The sequence below is a fragment of the Galeopterus variegatus genome, unplaced genomic scaffold (genome assembly GCF_000696425.1).
Source record: "Galeopterus variegatus unplaced genomic scaffold, G_variegatus-3.0.2 Scaffold2126, whole genome shotgun sequence".
Classification (NCBI taxonomy): domain Eukaryota; kingdom Metazoa; phylum Chordata; class Mammalia; order Dermoptera; family Cynocephalidae; genus Galeopterus; species Galeopterus variegatus.
In genome coordinates this window covers 101,610-118,808 of record NW_007728237.1, presented here as the reverse complement: position 1 = coordinate 118,808, position 17,199 = coordinate 101,610, and the positions used below count along the sequence as shown (strand labels likewise).

General features: G+C 52.6%; 1 protein-coding gene across 6 annotated transcripts in view; it reads right to left on the bottom strand.

Annotated features, from left to right (window-relative positions):
• MYO9B (myosin IXB) overlaps positions 1 to 17,199 on the bottom strand; it is a 96,336-nt gene that overhangs the window by 62,364 nt on the left and 16,773 nt on the right. For all 6 annotated transcript variants that reach the window (XM_008580538.1, XM_008580539.1, XM_008580540.1 and 3 more), the window contains exon 2: positions 14,591 to 15,486. In XM_008580538.1, the coding sequence (XP_008578760.1) occupies positions 14,591 to 15,430 (840 nt within the window). In that variant the 5' untranslated portion in view covers positions 15,431 to 15,486. The remainder of the gene's footprint in view (positions 1 to 14,590; positions 15,487 to 17,199) is intronic.

Sequence of the window (17,199 nt, the reverse complement as noted above, 5' to 3'; positions counted from 1 at the left end):
ATGGTGTAGTCTCTATGGAAAATGGTCTGGAGGTTCCTCAAAAAATTGCAGATAGAGCTACCATATGACCCAGCTATTCCACTGCTGGGAATATGCCCAGAGGAATGGAAATCATCAAGTCGAAGGTATACGTGTTCCCCAATGTTCATTGCAGCACTCTTCACAATAGCCAAGAGCTGGAATCAGCCCAAATGTCCATCATCAGATGAGTGGATACGGAAAATGTGGTATATCTACACAATGGAATACTACTCAGCTATAAAAACGAATGAAATACTGCCATTTGCAACAACATGGATGGACCTAGAGAGAATTATATTAAGTGAAACAAGTCAGGCACAGAAAGAGAAATACCACGTTCTCACTTATTGGTGGGAGCTAAAAATAAATAAATTCACAAACACACAAAAAAAAGAAAAGAAGACACAATGATCACAATTCCTTGAACTTGTTAAGACAAGCGAACACATATGATGTTGATGGGTGGGAGGGAGGAGAGAGAGGGGGGAGGGAGGACTCAGTAAAGGGACACAAAAATTAACTATATTGATATTGATAAAGAAAAAAAAAAAAAAAAAAAAAAAAGGACCATTTGCGTGTACAATTGAGTGGCATTTAGCACATTCACAATGTTGTGCAACCATTGCCTCTATCTAGTTCCAGAACATTTTCATCACCCCAAGAGGTAACCCAGTCCCCATCAGCAGTCACTCCCCATTCTCCTGCCCCCAGCCCCCTGCAACCACTAATCTGCTTTCTGTCTTGATGGATTCACCTGTTCTGGACGTTTCATACAGATTCTCCTCAATGTACAATGGACTGTAAGTCAAAAATACCATAAGCAGAAAATGCATCTAATACACCTAACCTACATCATAGCTTAGCCTAGTCTCTCAAATGGGCTCAGGACACTTATATTAGCCACAGCTGGGCCAAATCATCCAACACAAAGCCTATTTTATGCTAAAGTACTGAGTATCTCATGCAATGTATTGAATAGTGTACTGAAAGCGAAAACAGAACGGTTGGGTGGGCAAAAATAAGGTTTCTATCGAATGTGTATTGCTTTTGTGTCATCGTAAAGTTGAAAAATCATAAAACCATAAGTTGAACCGTGTTAAGTCAAGGACCATCTGTAAACAAAACCACACGCTTTGTGGTCTTTTGTGGAAAAATGGGATTAAAAGATAATACAAATCTTTCCCTGAACTTTTTGAAGACATCTTTGGCATGATGTTTTCAAGGTGCATCCCTGTTGTAGCAAGTGTGGGAGCTTTGTTCTTTTTTATGGCTGCATGATATTCCACTGAATCCACCCGCTCTGAAAGGTGCAGGAGCAGTGACGGCCCAGCCTGACGTGCAGATCACTCTGACATTGAACAATAGATTGAGTTGAATCTCCCTTGGGTCTGGGGAAGCCACAGCTGGCACTGCCCTAAGCCTGGGACGATCCCTGGATACAAAGGCCCTCTGATGTCCCCAATCACCTCTTTTCTGGGTGACTCGATCCAGCCTTTGACTTCCCATCTCAGGTCTGCTTCTCACCCTGGCTTCTCTCTGGGGCTCTAGCTGGGGCCCCTCCCTGGCATTTGATCCCATATCAGCGCTCACTTACTCCCCGCTCTTCCACAGCCATGCCCAGGGCTGCTGAGCTAGACTAGCCCACTGTGAGAAACACATAGTCCCCTCAGAGCCTCAGGGGACGGGGCAGTGGAAACCACACCATAGGCTAACCCTGTAGTAGTGACACCCTGGATCTGTCCTTTGGCTCTTCCAGCAGTGTTGTGAGCCAGCACTGAAAGGACAAGGAGGCTTCGAGGCTGGACTCAGGTGACAGTGGCAAGAGAACTCCAGACTGAGGGTACAGCACGTGCAAAGGCCCTGGAGTGGGAGAGGTCAGGAGGCAGTGCAGAGAGGTTGAGTGACTGTGCAGGTCAAACAGCATGTGGCAGCTGAGCCTGCACTCAAACCTCTGGGCTGCCTGGTCCCACACCTGCCTGGCTTCCTACACATCACCCTGAGCTCCTGCAGGCAGCAAATTTGGAGGGGAAGGGGCACGGGAAGTGGTCCAGGCACTTTTGCAGAATTAGAGATGTTCCCTCAGGAGGGCCTGCACTGAGGGACTCCTCGGGTGTTGGGTGTCCTTGTCATCTCTTTCTCCTCCCAATGATCTCACCAACATTCACACCTTTGGCAAGCAGCTCCACCCAGGAGGTGGCTCCCAAATCTCCACCACTGCCTACAGGTTTTCAACTGAACGTCCTAAAGACCCCTAAACTAGAGCAGGTTTCTCAGCCTTGGCACCGCTGACATTTGAGGCCAGGTCATGTTTTGTGGAGGGGGCTGTCTTGTGCACTGTAGGGCATTTAGTACACTGGCCTCCACCCACCAGATGCCAGTAAAACCTCTTCCACCTCTGTTGTGACAACCAAAAATGTCTCCAGGTGTTGCCAAACATCCCCTGGAGGAAGAAACAGCCACAGGTGAGAACCACAGCTTTGGATTCTGTTCACAAATCAGCTAACTAGAGTCCTGTATATTGCATTTACAAGGCCCAGGTTTTTGTACAGTGGCCCCCCTGCCCCATCTGTGGTTTCATTTACCCATAGTCAACCATGGCCTGAAAATATTAAATGGAAAATTCCAGAAACAACCACTTTGTAAGTTTTAAACCATGCGCCATTCTGCATAGCGTGATGAGATCTTGCGCCTCCGTCCTTCTGGGACATGAGTCATCCCTGTGTCCAGTGGGTCCACACTGCCTACACCACCCACCCGTTAGTCACCTCGTAGCCCTCTTGCTGATCAGCTCCACTGTCCCGGGACTGCAGTGCTCATGATCAGGTCACCCTTATCTTACTGCATAATGATCCCAAAGCACAAGAGCAGTGATGCCGGCAATTCAGATGTGCTGAAGAGAAACCACAAACGGTTTCAAGTGAAATGGTGAAAGAAAAAAAAAAATCTTTTTTTTTTAATGCTGAGGTTGTTAAGATGCATGGTGAGAATGGATCTTCTATCCATGTAATTGTAAAGAATGAAGAAAAAATTCATGCTGGTTTTGCTGTTGTGCCTCAGACTGCAAAAGTTATGGCTACAGTGTGTGATAAGCACTTAGTTAAGATGGAAAAGGTGTGAAATCTGCGGTTGGAAGACACAAACAGACACGTGTGCTGACGATGGCAACCAGGTTCAGTACTATGCACAGTTTCAGGCATCCATAGGGGTCTTGTAGTACATCCCCCATGGACACTTCGCTCTCCCTTAAAGGGATGATGTTACCATCTGGCATTTCCCCAGAGCCCATCCATGGAAGGCTTTGGGTCCAGGTGCCTGACCACCGCCAAACTCCACCTGACCCAGGAGGAGTGGTCAGAAGCCATGTGCCGGGATCCTAGAGCTGGTTGGCAGGTGCCTCTGGGGCCCCAAGGAACTGGGGTCTCCAGGGGCTTGGCTCAGGAGCTGGCTCTGGCCAGTAGCAGCTGAGTCACACACAAGGACATTTCAGGGGGCAGCTCTGCAGGGACTTGGCAACTGGGCCACCCAAGGTGGGGCCCACGGGAGGCGGCTTCGGCTGCTGCTCCATCTGGATAATTACTAGGAAACAAATCGGCTGTCAGGCTCTGTAGTCAATTGATGCCTGGTGGTGCCAGTGCCCCCAAAAGCAAGACAGATGTCACGGATAGATGGAGGTCCATAACCCTCATGCAGAGGACCCCCAGAACATTGAGAAAGGTGCTGGCTGTGGCAGGGGTGTCCCAGACCTGTGCTTCGGCTTTTAATCAACTTTCTCCAAATTCTAAGGAGACGTTCTTTTGATGCTTAAAATATACTCCATAATTTCACTGTTCTCTTACATGCAACATTCCCCAAAATATAACTTCCCCTTTTGTCTAAAATAGCTTTAGATCATTCCAAAGTGTCGTGGCTCTGCCCTTTGATGCAGCGGGCCAGAAAGGCAGCCTTGGAGGTCTGCAGGCACTGGAGGGACAGAGTCCCCGGGGGCCGCCACAATCCCCCCAGTGCTCCCACGGGCCTCTGTTAAAGGCCTTGGCTGTCAGGCACCCCCATCCCCTCCATACCCACCACGGACACCCTTCTGCTCTAGTGTGGCCCCTGCTTTTCAGCCTGGCAGGGTCTCCTGGCTGTTTGTTCCTTCCTTGCCATCCAGACTGCCCCTCGGGTCTGCTCCCACTGATCTCTGTGGCTTGCAATGTCCTCGTGGCAGCTGGGCACACCCAGGCCTGCCAGTCTGTCTCAGGTGCTGGGAAGATGGCACTAGGGCTGAGAATGCTGCCCCATCCCACCAGCCACCACCTCCTCCCCAGCTGCCATTCCCCACCCCAGGAAGCCTGTGCTCATGCTTGTCTCTTTGGCTAAATTCTCTCTCCAAGCTCCTGGGCACACATCTGACACCCCAGACGCCAGCTTTCTTTTGGGGTGTTCATGGCCCTGGGCATGCACTTCCGGTCCAGTCCCATCAGCTTCAATGCCTTCATGCTGAGGTGGCTCAGGGAGGATCCCCAGCACTGGGCACTGGGGACGGGGGCTGGTGGAAGCCCAGGACAACACTGGGCTCTCGCTCGGCACCTCTGGGCCTGGCCAGTCCACAGTCCTCTTCCCACTATGTTCCTGGCAGACTGTGTCCACAGCAGGCAGGATTCAGGCGACCTCAGGGCCCAGGATGCAGTTAAACACCCTCTGAGAGCTGGGGCCCGGTGAGGTTCAGCCCGTGAGGGTGCAAGACAGGAGGGGACCCTACTTAGTTCCTGCTGCCCACAGACGGAGCCCAAACACACAGGCTGTAAACCACCCCCAGCTGCCTGTGGGGTACACGGAGCCAGTGAGCTGGCCCTGCCAACCCTCATGGGATGTCTATAGCCACACCCTCCCTCCCTGGCACCCCCCCAACCTGCTTTACAAATAGATGCATCTATGCATGGCATGTATACAAGTGGCGACAAAGATCCCATCTAGAAACAAAACCTGGTTTGTTATATTTGGGGAAGGGGGAGCTGAGCAGAAGATGAGAAGAGCATATGCAGAAGGCATCTGGACAATGTTCACCATGGGCTTCTGGAACGTTCTATATGCATGCAGATGAAGCCAAGGTCAGCAAACCTTTCCTGTAAAGGTCCAGGTGCCTCTGTCTCAATTACTCAGCTCTGCCATCACAGGTGACATGTAAAGGAGTAGGCATGGCTGTTTGACAATAAAACTTTATTTGTAGAAACAGGCACTGGCATATTTAACCCATGGGCTGAAGTTTGCCAAGCTCTGGTACGTACGAAAAGAAATGAAACCTCAAATGAAGAAAAGACACTAAAAACAAATGAAGTGTTCTACGAAAAGAAGCAGAAAAAAGCAAGGAAAAGCACCTGGGGGAACCAAAATTAATAATAAAACGTGTCATGACTTTGCCAAAGTGGGGCTCTCTGGACTGTGACGATGCGACACATGTCCTGGTTTGTTTCCTGTTGGGGAGATGCTTGACGGAGGAGAATCAAACCACAGCCACCACCTGGCATAAGTTCAGAAAGTCACCCTGAAGAGGACAAGCATGGAGCAGATGATCAAATCTGGTGCACCTGAACCAGCACTAACGTATCAGGAAACTGCTAAGGCGCTTGGATTACATGCATTTGAAGAGCGTGTCACTTCTCAGCCCTGGATGTCCTAAAATTGGTGACTGGTTTTTGGCGCTGAGGAACAACTCTTAAAATAACATTCTAAGATGTTGCTCAATGTCCACCCGGACAACTGGACTCTTGTGTGGAAAACCAAATCCTCACACCCAGGTGTGCATCATTGTGGGCGACACGAGGACATTTCTGGTCGTGCTCGCTTGGCTCTGCTGGCCTTGGGTGTGAAGCCACACCAGACACCTCCTCCTGGGGACAAATGAGAACACGAGCCCAAAACTGCTTCCCCACCTATGGCAGCCACCCCACGATGGTGCTGATTATCATTGGGTTGATGTGTAATTCCAATGGTTCAATGTTACACGCCCCCTCCCCAAGTCTGAAAATATTTAGGCAGACAACACCTGTAACACTGAAATCGTTCTTTGCATGCAGTTGGCCTAAAACAGCAGTTCTCAGCTGGGGAGATTCTGTTCCTCAGGGGACACCTGTCCACATCCGGAGAAGTTTCGGTTGTCACGACTAGGGATAAGGGTGCTACTGGCGTCTGGTGTGCCGGGACCGGGGATTCTGCTCAGCATCCTGCAGTGCATAGGGCAGCCCTCACCACAGTGAATGATCCTGCCCCGATCCTGGGTTAGAACAGGAAGTGCTGCCTCTGTCCACAACGCTTATTCCACTTTCTTGTCCCCTGTGGGATCTGTCCGCCCCGTCTCCCTCCTGTCCTGTTCCAGCCCCTACCCTTCTTTGGGCTGCTCTGCTGATCTAGGGCTCCCCAAAGTGCTTACCCCCACCTGCATGCAAACTTCCTGGGGAGGCCACATGGGGCAGAGAAGCAGCCAGAGATTCTGTGGCTGCTTCCCATGGCTGCCCAGGGTGGGCCCACCTCACTTGGGGGCTCTCGGCCTCGCTGTACATCTTTTTCTGTCTTTTTGCTATCATAACTCCCACCCACACCTGGGGCCCTCACCTCTGCCTCCCCTCCTCCTCCCCCTCCCCCATGAACTGGTGACCCCGGTGTTTGCATCAATGACTGTCTGGTAGCTCAGCATTGCAGATGGCCTGGGCCAGCCTGAACCTTGGCCACTGGTGGGTGGGGTAGGAAAGGACTGCTGAGAGCCCTGATTCTGACCCTCTTCCCCCACCATGGCCTGCCCAGCTGGTCCTGCTCACCTGGACCCAGCCCTGGACATGTCTGGACTCCAAACCTCCTCCTAGAGTGTTCCACACTGCAGCCCCAGACCCTCCTACACCCAAGCCCTATCCCCATCAGCTGCCTGTGATGTGCTGATCTTCTGTCCCCTCAGCTGAGTGAAAGGACGGCACTCTCAGGGACCCTTACCCCAAAACACCTCTGTGCTCTGTAAAGTAGACACAAGCCAGGACTTTGGGGTATTTGGGGACCTGGGAGACAGGCAGACAGACAGGCACGGGATGAAGGCTCCCTGGCTACCTTGCCCAGCCGCTGGGGTGCCAGCTGTAGAGGTGACACTGGGGACTTCTGCATCTTGGGGCCTGGCGTCATCTCTGACCTGATCCTGAGCCTCCTCCCGTCTGCAGCCTAGGCCCTGAAGGGGTCCCCAGAGGCCTGTTCTGGGGTATGTGCCTCCCTCTCAATGCTCCAGGCACACTCACTGCCCCCACCTGCGCCCCAGTGGCTAACAGGCAAGAGGCAGGGTTGAGTGCCCAGACAGGAGGTGCCCCGGCTTGCTGTCTGCCCCCTGCCCCTCTCCGAGTGTGTTGTGCGACCTCTAAGACCCAACCAATGCTGGGGTCATGATGCTGCTGGCACTAATTCTCCCCTGCAGCCATCTCTGACACCCCTCCTTCTCCCCTGGCACCTGCCCTCCCTGGGACATCAGCCTTGGCTCTGGCTCAGCCACAAGGCTGGGGCTGCTCCCAGGACTCAGTCTGTTTGCTCTGATACTTCCTATGTGCAGACGCTCCTGTCTGCTTTCTGGGGCCCCCGCCGGCCTGCCTCCTTGGCTCCCCAAGCCCAGCCTACTACCAGGGGCAGGGTGGGTACACCTAGTTGTGTCTGCCTGCCCCATCTAGCCCCTCACTGGGCTCCTCCCGCCCCAGCCCCTGTTCCCATCTGATGACCCCTGGCAGCTCCAGCCCTCAATTCACCCAAGCAGGTTGCTAGAGAGGACTCTGCTCTCCTTCTACCCCAGGCTCCACTCAGTCAACTCCATGAGAGTCTCCAGGGGCTTTGTCTCTACCTCTGCCAACCCCCCCCGCCCCTCAACCCCTGGCTCTGGAATAGTCACTGATGGGAGGATGTTGGCCTGGCAGGGGCCCAGAACAAACCCAAGGACACACTCCGCAAACAAAGGAATGAAATGCTGATACAACTGGTGAGTGGAGAAATAAGATGCGGTGCATCCACACAGTGGAATATCACGCAGCCATGAAAAGGAATGACACACTGACACATGCTACAACGTGGATGGGGCTGGCTGGTTGGCTCAGCTGGTTAGGGCCCAGCTTTGGAACACAAAGTTCAAGGGTTTGGATCCCCATACTGGCCAGCTGCCAAAAAAAAAAGTGAATGAACCTTGAAAACATGATGCTGAGTGAAAGAAGCCAGACACAAAAGGACACACGGTGTGTGATTCCATTGATATGAAATGGTCAGAACAGGCACATTCACAGAGACAGAAAGCAGACTGGTCGTTGCTGGGGGATGGGGAGTGACCACTGATGGGGACAGGGTTTCCTTTTGGGATGATGAGAATGTTCTGAAACTAGACACAGATGGTCCTGGCTGACGATAGTTCACCTTGTTAATTTTCAACTTTATGCTGGTGTGAGGGCAATATGCAGTCAGTAGAAACCATACTTCCAGCACGCACACAAACATTCTGCTTTTCACTTTCAGTACAGCACTCAATAAATTATGTGAGACATTCACCACCTCATATAAAATAGGCTGTGTTTGATGATTCTGCCCACCATAGGCTAAGGTAAGTGTTCTGAGCACATTTAAGATAGGCTAGGCTGAGCTGTGATCTTTGGTGGGTTAGGTGTATTAAAATGCATTTTGGACTTACAACATTGTCAACATTTGTCGGGTTTATCGGGACGCAGCCCCACTGTAAGCCGAGGAGCCTCTGCAGAGGTGGTGGCCACACAACAGTGTGGATGTACTGAATGCTGATGAACCGTGCACTTTCAATAGGTGAATTACATATCAATTAAGCTCTTAAACAAAAACCCCAACTGCACAGGCCCAGACATGGGAGTTGGCACAAAGCAGGTTCTAGAACCTTCTACCTTTGCCACCCTGGCAGAGTGGCTTTGCCTGTGTGCCTCAGTTTCCTGCGTGTGAGATGGGGCTATTCAGTCTGCCCACATCGGTAGGCAGTGAGGATGCCCCCAATGCACGGCAAAGGCTGGCCCTGCAGATGTGGCCTGGGCAGGCGTCCCTGAGGGCAAAGATCAAGGTGGATAGTAACGCTGTGGTCCGGGGGACCTGCCCAGTTGGGCCTGGCTTGGTGCTGACTGCAGGTGGCGGGAACAGGGCCAACGGCCTGGCTGGTGGAGGAGGGGCTGGGAGGAGGCGGGGTATCCTCCCATGAGACTGGCTTTGTGGGGCCCCTGAGGAGGCTGGGCTCAGGTAGGCACAGATGACAGTCTCACAACAGGCTCATTCAGCCTCTTCCGCCAGGAGGGTCCAGGGCAGCAGTAAGCTCCAGGACCCTTCCTTGGTCCCTCACTGAACTGTGCTGGGCATGGGTGCTCCTGCAGGTTGGCCTGGCTCCGCCCTGCTGGGGGTGTCACTGTCACCATCCTTCAGTCTCCTCTCTTGGCATGGGCCAGGCCACTAAGGCCAAATGGAGACCCAAGACCCTTGAGAAAACAGCCCGATGAGCAAGGATCCTTATTTCATTTCTGCTTTCAAAATTAAAACCCCACGCATACCAATGGATGCTAGTAGTGCTTGCTCCGGTTCAGGAAAGATAGAGAACTGCCCATCAGCACCCCAGTCTTGACCTGCTCTTACAGGGGCAATGTCAACAGTGTCCAGTGGATTCCGAGGTCTGCGGGTAAAGGGAGAGGGGCATATTCTGGGAGTGATTTGGGGTGAGCCCAGTGGCTGGTGCCATGGGCTGCTCCACCCAGAGCCACCAGGTCTTCAAGGGGCGCCTGTGATGGCACAGGAATGAGGACCCTGCTTTCTGCCTCTTCAGTATTTCTGGCTGAGACAACAAACAGTCCTTCACAAATGTCATGTTTCTGGGGGTGGTGTGGAGGACCTGCTGACTCCCGGGTGGGCTAAATGACAACTGAGGCTCCTGCAGCCCCTCGTCCTGGGAAACAGTGACAGCAACAGTTAACTGCAGTGGGTGGCAGATCAGCTGACTGGAACTGGCTTTCCACAGCACTCCCTTCCTGTTTTCTGGTCAGAATTGCACAGCAAGGCCCAAACCTCAAAACAACACAACTTCTCCTTTTGGGGAGCCGAGGAAAATTCCTGAACGCTACAGGCTGTGCCGATCTTCGGCCTTTCATGGCCCAGGCCAGGTGACAGAGGAGATCTTTCATGAAGTTGTGAGAGGTGGCATGAGTGGAGGGCACAAGCTCAGGCTGGGTTCAAAGCCTGGTATGGCTGTGGCTGTCTGCAGTGTGGCCTGAGGAATCCACCGGTAATGGGCTGACTTGAAGCCCCAGAAAGATATATCCAAGTCCTCACCCCTGGGACCTATGACCATGACATTATTTGGAACCAGGGTCTTCGCAGGGGTAATTAAGATAAGGATCCCGAGATGAGGTCATCCTGGATTTAGAGTGAACCTCAAGTCCAATGACAAGCGTCCTTATAAGAGAAAGGAGGGGAGATGACACACACAGAAGCACCCTCAGAGGGCAGGCCATGTGATGATGGAGGCAGAGACTGAAGTTATGTGGTCACAAGCCAAGCAACGTCAAGGACTGCTGGAGCCACCAGAAGCTAGCAGAGAGGCCCAGGACAGACTGTCCCATAAAGCCTCCAGAGGGAGCACAGCCCTGCTGCCACTGATTTAGGACTTCTGGCCTCCAGAGCTGTGAGAGAATAAAGTCCTGTTTGCTTTAAACCACCCAGTTTGTGGGACTTTGTTAAGACTGACTCAGGAAACTCGCACATTAATGTGTTTCTCTGAGACTTGGTTTTCCCATCTTTAAAATAGGCAGAGGTGTGGTAAGAACCCAGAGAAATGATGGATGAAAACCGGGAAGTCCAAACCTGACAACCAGTGGGCCCAAAGGCGCGAAAACTAACTGTTCCTGTTATTAGAAAACAACTCTTAGGTTAGGTCAGAATGGTTAGAACTTATGGACAATCTCTAAATGCTCAGCACCTGAAATGAACAGTGACTGGGTCCTATGGGACGACTCGAAGGTGGCAGTGCAATTCTGTCTTCAGGGGACATCGGCAATGTCTGGGGACATTTTTGGTTGTCACACCTCAGAAGCGGGTGCTCCTGGCATCTGGTGGGTGGAGGCCAGGGATGCTCCTCTACACCTCTGATGCACAGGACAGCCCCACCCTGGCGGGTTACGTAGCCCCAGACATCAGCAGGCCGAGGTGGAGAGAAAACCGGCTCTGAGCTAAGACAACCTATCCCTTTGCAAACAGTCGCCCCAGGAAGCACGTTTACTGCCATGACGTGGGTTTGGCTTAAGCCCATTTTGGAAGCCGGTGTGGGCACCACCCTCGAGCAGATTATAAATGCTGGGGAAAATTGGCCTTGCTGGCTCACACTGCTGAGGCCCAAACGAGGCAGCCTGGCGCGATGAGGCATCTGACTCATGAGGGTGAATAATGGTCATCGACGGAATCCAGGAGAATGTGCCAGAATCTCTAAGGGCCACAGGAGTGGAGGCTGGCAGGAGCTTCTCTAGCAGCAGGGGAGGAATGATGGGCCCCAGGGTGCCTGCTGAGCTGGGGAGCTTCTCCTCTATGGGGGCTGACTTGTGTTTCCCCAAAAGTTATGTCTGCATCACCCCCGGAGCCTATGAACATGACTTTATTTGGAAATGGGGTCTCTGCAGCTGTAATTAGTTAAGATGAGGTCATATTGCAGTAGGATGGGCCTGAAATACAATGAGGAGCATGGCGTCCTTACTATACAAAGGCCAGGTAAAGACACAAACAGGAGGAACACTGTGACAACCGAGGCAGAGCCTGGAGTGATGTGGCCACAAGCCAAGGAACACTGGGAGCCACCAGAAGCTTGAGAAGGCCAGGATGGATCCTCCCCTAGAGCCTCCAGAGGGAGTATGGCCCTGTAGACGCCTTGATTTTAGACTTCTGGCCTCCAGAACTGAGAGAGAATATATTCCTGTTGTCTGAAGCCCCCCAGTCTGCGGTACTCCTGCCTCTACACTGGCTATGCCTCCTGCCCGGATGGACCTCTCACCTCCTGGCCCCTCCACCTAGCCCACCTGCTGTTCTCATTGCTCTTAGCATTCACGTACCAGCCTTGCTGCTGGTTTTACTGTCTGCCCCTGCATCACCGGGGTGACAGCTCCACGTGGGCAGGCCTTTGTGTGGATTCTGGCCACCGCACCACCCTGAGCTTAGATCAGCACCGTGCGATGAATGGATTGCTGGACAGTCAGGCTAACACCGTGGGGTGATCTACACTCAGAAGGAAAACGTACACCCTGTGGCCAGACCACTCAGAAGTTTTTAATAAGTTGATGCAAAACATGACAATGAATCTTTATATTCATATTACTTGTACAGGTGGAAACAGAAACAAGCTACACATTTAGTCACAGGTCTAAGCTATATGACCCTAGTTAATTTCTTGCTGATGACATTCATGAAGAGGAACTGGAATGCATTCTGCAACCACTGCCTAGGTGTGATTCCAGTGACTTTGCATGGTAGGCTTCAGCTTGGAGGAGACTGGGAAAATTTTTGGTCAGAGGTCAATGCTCTAGGGAGGGTGGGGCCACCCCACACTCAAACCCCTCCCTCCACCAATGGGGAGGGTGTCTCAGGATCTTGTGGATGAACAAACTGTGGTATATGCATATAATGGAATACTATTCAGCAATAAGAAAAGAGCTCTCAAGCCATGAAAGACATGGAGGAAACTTAGATGCATATTGCTAGGTGAAAAAAGCCGATGTGAAAAGGCTACACTGTGAGATTCCAACTATAGGACATCGTGGAAAAGTCAAAACTATAGACCGTGAAAAGACCAGTGGTTGCCAGAGGCTCGGGGGAGGGAGGGATGAATAGGCAGAGCACAGGGGATCTCTAGAGCAGAGAAACTACTCTGTCCAATACTACGAGGTGGGATACACATCTTACACATGTGTATAAATCCAGAGAATGTACGACACCAACAGCAAACCCTAATATAAACTATGGACCTTAGTTATTAACAACATGAGGGTACTTCAAAAAGTTCATGGAAAAATAGAATTAAAAGGTAATACGAATCTTTCCATGACTTTTTAAGTACGCTCATATGTCAACTTCGGCTTAAATCAATTGTAACAAATACAGCAGGCTAATAATGCAAGATACAAAGGGGAGGGAAATTGTGGGAGACAGGAGGGCGCACGCAGAAACTCTGAACTGTCTGCTCAGTATCACTATAAACCTAAAATGATGTAAAAAATAAAGCCAGTTAAAAAAAAAAAAAAGTAGAACCCTGGGCCCTCAAGGCTGCAGACCCCTGAGCCCACACATTGCCCTTGCCCCTCACTAGGCAACGATTGTCATGTTGTGTTCTGAGACTCATGGATGCATCTTCTCCTAAGACTCCTAGAGTGAGGGACGCTGTGTTGTCATATCCGCCACCCTGTGTCCAGACCTATGTCCAGACCTGCAGCCAGAAGCCTCACCCCCAGCAACACATTGATGGCTCCCACGGGGCTTGGCCAACAAGGACATCAGACAGCAAACAGCTCTGCCAGGCAGTCCCCTCCCCTCGTCCACCCTATAGCATCATCTCACCAGACCCCCCTGGGGGTCTGCTGTTTGCCTTGCAGTCTTCCATCTACCTCGCCACCCCTCCCAGAAACACGTCGTTGTGAAGTACCCCTCGAACCATCCAATTAGAGCACAGCAGCCTTTTCTTTCTGGGACCTGGAGGACAGCTGTCTGTCCTCCAGATGTCAAGGGTGTATGAACCAGACCTTTTTATTTTCTGTATTTCTATTTTTTTTTTCCTTTTTGTCTTTTTTCATGACCGGTAACGGGATTGCAACCCTCGGTGTCACGCCCATACCGCGACTGGCAACGGGATCGCAACCCTTGGTGTCGTGCCCGCACCGCGCTCAACCAGTGAGCGGACCGGTCTCTATATGGGATCTGAACCCTTGGCGGGAGCGCCGCTGCACTCCCAAGCGCCACACTCTACCAAGTGTGCCACCGGGCCGGCCCTATTTTCTGTATTTCTGATGCTCTGATATCTGGGGCCTGGCTGACCCTAGAGGGGCAGCCCCACCCAGGGCTAGCCAATTCCTAGAGACAGTCAAGGGTTTGCCTGTGGGAGCGCATTCCCTGTGCAAATCACCCAATCCAGAGCCCACACCCACCCACCTGTTCTATCCAGCCTTTACACTCCAGGCCACTATCCACCTGCCCTGATCACCCCACACCCCCGGCTCCAGATAACCAGGGGCAACTCCTACCCCCAGAGCTTGCTGAAATGATTCAAGCCAGCCAATCCTAAGCCAGCTTACCCTTCCTTCCAGGGAAAGCCACAAGCAAGGCTCCTGCCTGCATCCCCCTCTCTCACTGCCTCTTGACCCAGCCTGGTGCTTTCCCGTGTGGCCCTGCCGTGGCGTCATTCCCCCTCCTCCTGGGACCTGTCAGTGATAAACTTTTTCTCCAAGGGCAGCTGTCTCCTGACCTGTTGGCCTCACTCTACCTGAACAACAACAATAAAACCCATACTTTCAGAGTGAAGGTCCCCTGCCCACCGCCAGGCTCAGCTCACCTCCAGCACGGGGCCAGCGCCCAGGATGGTCCTCTCGACACCACTGGCATACCCCTTCTGGCTGAGGGCTGTGAGGCAGTGGATCAGGAAGTTGGTGCTCTGCGTCTTGCCGGAGCCGCTCTCGCCCGAGATCACGATGCACTGGTTGACGTGCTTCCTGAGCATGGCGTAGTAGGCCACGTCAGCCAGCGCGAAGACGTGCGGCTCCAGCTTGCCCAGCTGCTGGTTCTCGTACATCTTCACGTACTTGGGGTTGTAGATGGGGAGGAATTTGAAGGGGTTGATGGCCACCAGGATGCTCCCTGCGTACGTGTAGATCTTCCGCTGCAGGAAGCGGTGCTTGAGGTTCTTCAGGAGGTTGTCCTCAGTCAGCTCAGGGAGGTTGCACAGGTCGTCAAAATCCGCTTGCTGCCGCGGCAGGAGGCCACGCTCCACCAGGCGCCGGGTGGCAGTGGCCTGGGTCACCAGCTGCATGTGCATGTACTTGATGGTCCCATCGGCGTTGCGCTCCTGCAGCAGGAAGTAGTAGCCATCCTCCTGTGGGTGCTCGTCCTGTGCCCGCCGGGGCCAAAGCAGCACGCGGTGCACGGGTGAGTCGTTGGCGTCCAGCACCCATTCCTCGCCGCCTGACTCCTTGACCTCCACCAGCACGTAGCACTTGGTGCCATCGAGCCGCAGGCTGGTGATGGCATCCTTGATGACATCGGACGTTGTGCTGTCCTTGGTGGCGATCACGCGGCAGGAGGCCTGGCTCTCGGTGGTGGACAGCCGGGGGTAGATGTGCAGGTGGTAGGCTGCCTGCTCCCGGTGGCCGGAGCTGCCCGCTTCGTGCAAACTCATCCTGCCGGCTGCCCGGCTTCAGCATGCCTCCCGGGCTCGGGGCACGCGTCCTGGAGCTGGAAGGCAGGGCAGAGATGGGCACAGTCAGAGTGGCAGGCGGGAGAGGAGTGGTGAAGGGGGATGCTGATGCCCACCCCGGAAAAGACAGCACTGGACTCTTGGCTGGAAACCCCTGTCCCTGACCAGGCTGGAATCAAGCAGCTGCAGCTCCCCAGGGAAGGTGGAAGAGCCCCTGTATGTCCTTAAATGTGACCTCTGACCCGAGGATTATGGCTCGTATGAGTGACATTGCCAGATACCTCCAAGACAAACCCTCCACCTGGGCTTCTTCCATCCAAAGCCCTGTCCCACCTGGCCCAGAGTCAGCCTCTCAACCCTCCCGTGCAAAGGCCATGACCATATCTCAGCTAAGCCCTTCCTAGCCCACATCCTTCCTGGCTTCATGTCTCTGATAAACCTCCCCCAGCAGCTCCCCAAGCGGAGGAAGATGCAGCCCACAGGCCTTGGTTATGTCTTTGCCACACAGTAAGCAGGACTGAACCTGCTCTGAAACCCAGGGTCCCCGAAGCCCAGCCAAGAAGGATGACGTCAGGGTAAGTCACCAGACACTCGCTCAGGAGAACGGCTCAGAGTGCACTTGCTTGTAGAACCCATGACTCCAGTCTACTGGGGAGAAGAACATCAGCTGGGCCCAGACTGGGGGCAACCTGCGGGACAACTGGCCAATTCTCCCAAGACTGCCAAGGTCATGAGCAACTGGGAAAGACTGAGGGAGCCTGTCCCAGACTGGAGCAGTCTCTATGTGCAATGGGGTACCCTGGATGCAATCCTCGACCAGAGAGAGGACATGAGTGGAAGAGGTGGCGACATCTGAATAACGTCAGGAGGTTGGTTCATTGCAATGTACTGATGCCGATTTCTCAGTTGTGACAAATGTGCCCTGATAATGTAAGGCGTTCCTATTTAGAAAAACTTAGTGAGGGGCATAGGGGATCTTCTGCACTATCTTTGTAATTTTTCTCTAAATCTCAAATTATTCCAACAGAAATAAGTTTATTTAAGAAAAAAAAATCGCATTTGCTACTGAAAGTTGCAGGAAAAAGAAATGAGGGCTGATGCTGGTGACAGCCCAGCTGGCATGTTGGAGCAAGAGGCACAAATGCAGCGTGGGTCATGTGTGCGGGCCACCAGAGGATGGCTGAGGGTCTGAAGACGAATCAGACCTTGGCTCAAAGCCCAGCAGGAGAGGCTGGTGTGCAAACAGACTATCAGGTGTAGTAGTAAATGATGCACACTGAGTGATTATCCTGGAGGGCCAGAGAAGCCTTCAGGGGAGTGGTAACATCTAAGAGGGGTTCTGAAGGATGAAGAGGAGTTCGTTCACCAGGCAGGCAAAAGGAGGGAGGAGGGCATGGTGGGCCCACCACCTGTTTTTGTGAATAAAGTTTTATTGGGAGGGAGCCTTGCCCACTCATTTATATACTGTCTGTGGCTGCTTTTGCTATGAAAGCAGAGTGGAATAATTACGGCAGAGACTGTAACTTGAAGGCCTAGAAAGCCTACAATACTTATTGTCCAGCTTTACAGAAAAGGTTTGCTGACCCCTGCCCTAGCCAGAAGCATGACTCAGTATCACAGGCGTGAGGGGCCGGGGCCACCCCAGGCAGAGATGATTCAGGCTCTGGGAGGATGAGTTCTGCAGAAGTGTTAGGAAAGCATAGGAGGGATGAGGCCAAAAGAAACCATCAAGTATGAGGTCACAGCAATAG